The sequence below is a fragment of the Fringilla coelebs genome (assembly GCF_963513975.1).
Source record: "Fringilla coelebs genome assembly, chromosome: 23".
Taxonomy (NCBI): Eukaryota; Metazoa; Chordata; class Aves; order Passeriformes; family Fringillidae; genus Fringilla; species Fringilla coelebs.
This window is the reverse complement of record NC_140049.1, coordinates 4,542,080-4,545,556: the sequence shown is the minus strand read 5'-3', so window position 1 is coordinate 4,545,556 and position 3,477 is coordinate 4,542,080. Positions and strand designations below refer to the sequence as shown.

Sequence of the window (3,477 nt, the reverse complement as noted above, 5' to 3'; positions counted from 1 at the left end):
ACTCTTATCAGCTGGACTCGATGATCTTGTAGGTGTTTTCCAACCTTAACAATTCTGATTCTATGTCGAGGTTCTTCATAAGGGGGGTGTAGTGAGGGGTCCATTACCCCACGTGTGTCAGGGGAACGACTGCTCTGATGGAAAGGCTTTGTCACTTACTGGGAAGGTCAAGGCTTTTGGCACCGATTTGAAAAAAAACAAACAAGGTCTTGTTTCTGGTTACCCAACAGCTCCTTGCAGATAAGGAGGGTGGTTAACAAAGTGGTCAAGCTTGTGGCATGTTCTTGCAGTTGTTTGAAGGTTTCCTTACCACTGGGTCTGAGTCCTTGAGATGAAGAAACTGGCCAGAAAAACATCCTGTTGCTTCACTTGCCCGTGTGCCAACTTGCCCTTGCCTGCTTGGAAGTGGGGATGAGCAGGTTGGGCAGTGTCTGGGGACCAGGGGAGCATCATCCTGGTGTGGCTCTGACGCTGGCACCCCGAGGGGTGTTGTGGGTGGAGCAGTGAGGTGCTGGATGCTCTCACCTGGCAGGGCTTTGCCTGCTGGAGGGGGAGCAGGGAATGTTGACATCTGCACCTTCCCCACCCTCCTGTCTCGCACTGGGCTGTGTCTGACCTCAGCAGTGCTCAAGCCTTTGCTAAAATCTCCAAAGTCAGAATCCAGACGTGTCAGTCCCCTCTGGGCTGCCTCACTGCAGACCCAGCTTGGCTTGTCCCACCTTGTGCTTTGCCCTGGTGGCCAGCACTCCCCTGTTTGCTCCTGTCACCCCAGCGCCCGTAACTCGCTCTGGTTTCTCTGCAGCCACCACGATGCCGCTGTCCCAGAGCAGGGCTGGGCAGACCCCTTGCAGCAGCAAGGCCTGCAGGAACCTCTTTGGCCCCGTGGACCACGAGCAGCTCCAGCATGACTTTGAGGACAAGATGAAACAACAGCTGGAAGAAGCTCAGCAGCGCTGGAATTTCAACTTTGAGACAGAGACTCCCCTGGAAGGGCCGTTCAAGTGGGAGAGGATCCTGGTGGCTGAGCAGCCGCCCCAGGAGGTTCACAGCCTGGTCAGGGCCGTCATCAGCAGTGACAGCAGGAGCTCCCTGGCTCACAGGGTCCCCCCCAAGGAGCGTGTTGGCAGGATTTGCCCTGAGGAGGCTCAGCAGAGCTCGAAGGTTTACAAGGCTGGTTCCCTGCAGGGCTTGAAACGTGGGCAGACCACGATCAAAGGTGGGTACTGGGGGTTGGTGTCACTCCTTGGGGGCTTGGTGGCATTGATGTCATAGCAGGGACAGACAGAGGGGACTCGGGTGCAGAGCCCTGCCTGGCTCTTGGGCATAGGGAGGGGTGCCACCCTCCCTGAATCTCTCCTAGGGAAGCAGAGCTCATCTTCCAAAGGGTAAAAGGCCACCAGCTGGGTGCCTTTTGGCTGCTGGGGACTGGCATTGGGCCTGTGGGTTTTGTAGCTGAAGATGCCCCCAAATTCATCACCTTCAGTTCCAATGGCCTGACCCAGTCATAGAATCACAGAATATTAAGGGATTGGAATGGACCCTAAAGATCATCTTAAGTCCCATGGGCAGGAACACCTCCCATAGCCCAGGCTGCTCAAGGCCTTTATCCAACCTGCCTTTGAACACTTCCAGGGTTGGGGCATCCAGAACCTCCCTGGGCAACCTGTGCCAGTGTCTCACCTCCCTCACAGTGAAAAATTTCTTCCTGTGCTCCATGGTCAGGGCCTGGAGTAGAACTGCAGATGAGACCAACAGCAGAGACGATGCAGACTTAGAGCTCTGCTCTCCTGCAGCTTTGCATGGGGGCTTTAGGATGAAACCCACCTGGGCTGGGTTTGGGGTGCCTCCCTGGGGACACCTCCCTCTTCCTGCCCTGCTGTTCCCAGCAGGCTGGAGCCACTTTCCAACCCTTTCCTTCTTCCTTCCAGACTTCTACAGTGCCAAGAGGAGGATCGTCCCTGCCCGGCCCCGGCCGTGACTCGCTGGGGCAGCCGCTGCCGCCGGGAGCGTGGCTCCCCCGCCCTGAGCTGTGCTGTGCTCTCCTGTAGCAATGTAGATCTGTATTTCCCTATTTATGAGTTGCTCTGGGGTCCTGAGGGACCTTCACTGTGTGCAATGGAGAGGAGAAGCCCCGTGATGGGGCTGGAGGAGGACTGAGATGGACCTGGTGGGATGAAGGCACTGCCCTGCCTTCAGAAAAGTGCCCCGTGCCTGTGGGCACCGTCCTTGTGCCGTCCTGCTGTCCAGCCGTGGTCTGTCCCCGCCTAGGGGCCGGTCCTGGGGGACACTTGTGTCCCGACCACCTGGTGGCACCAGATATCTTTAAGAAAAGTCGCCGGTGTGGATCGTAGAGCCCTGGGACAGCCCTGCTGCTGGCACAGGGGGGTGGCCCTCTGTCCCGGCAGGATGGACCTGAGCACTTGTCCGTGTGTGGGAGCAGAGTGATGTGGAGGCTGCTCCTTCCCACGGCTCCGGGCAGAGGAAGCTGTTCCCTGGGCAAACCTTCCTTGGGGTGACTCCCCAGGAACAGCCATGGGGGACCAACAGTGCCCCCGGGAGGCTTTGGGATCCCCTGCACTCTGCCGGCCCCAAATCCCACTTTCTCACCTTATTGTTGGCTTGTTGAGTGGTGCTGCTTGCCCCCATGCCCCTGCCGGCCTCAACATGGACACCAGGCTGGGGAGACCCTGCTCTGCCTCTGCTGGGCTCCTCTAGGAAGAAGTCCTGCTCAGCAGCAGGGGTGATGCTGAAATAAGAAATTGTAGCTTGTTTTCCTGGACTTTTTCTGTTTTGGGGCTGGTGGGGAGGACCCTCACCTGGCTCTGCTCTGGGACCAAGGATGGCCTGGAGCAGAGGCTGCTCAGTTCCAGCACTGAAGGATGAGTCCCTGAGGGACTCAACACTGTCAGATCTTGGCACTTTCATGGAGTTCATCTGCTGCTCTGCTGGATTTGGACTCAGAAACTGGTGCAAGATGGTCCCAGGAAGAAAAGGGACAGGGTTGGTCTCCCACCTTGCACCACCATGCACTTTGCTGTCGGTGAAGCTGCCAAGCTCCCAGCACTAAATGTTTATTTATATTTAAAATAATGCTATGAAGTCTCTGTGGGGAGAGGGGAAATACCTGTTTGTCTGTAAGTGTTAACTCTGAATAAACACTTGTGCAAAGGCATTCTGGGTTAATGTGGGTGAGGGGGACCAGGGCCTGGCTGGGGGAGGGGTGTGTTCCAGGGGCTGGGGATCCCTCTGGAGGTGCAGCCCTGAGCTGGAATCTGCCTTTGGGAGGGCTAAGAGGGATAAAGCCTTGCCACAACCTCTGTGCTTGACCCCATTCCCTGGGGACAGTGGTCTGGTGCTGCCACCATGTCCCCAGCAGAAGCCAGTGCCACCTGTGTGGGATGTCCCTGCAGGCCCCCTGTGGCTCCTCTGTTGCCCCCATCATTCCCCCTTCCCCTCTGTGACCCTCAGCACCCAGTC

The 3,477-nt window shown here is 57.3% G+C and overlaps 1 protein-coding gene across 1 annotated transcript; it reads left to right on the top strand.

The window, feature by feature from the left end:
• The first annotated feature begins 802 nt into the window (after nt 1-802).
• CDKN1A (cyclin dependent kinase inhibitor 1A) lies at nt 803-3,152 on the top strand. Its single transcript, XM_084220573.1, has 2 exons — nt 803-1,216; nt 1,929-3,152. The coding sequence occupies exons 1-2, from the start codon at nt 811-813 to the stop codon at nt 1,976-1,978; spliced, it is 456 nt and encodes a 151-aa protein (XP_084076699.1). The 5' UTR covers nt 803-810; the 3' UTR covers nt 1,979-3,152.
• The last annotated feature ends 325 nt before the right edge of the window (nt 3,153-3,477 follow it).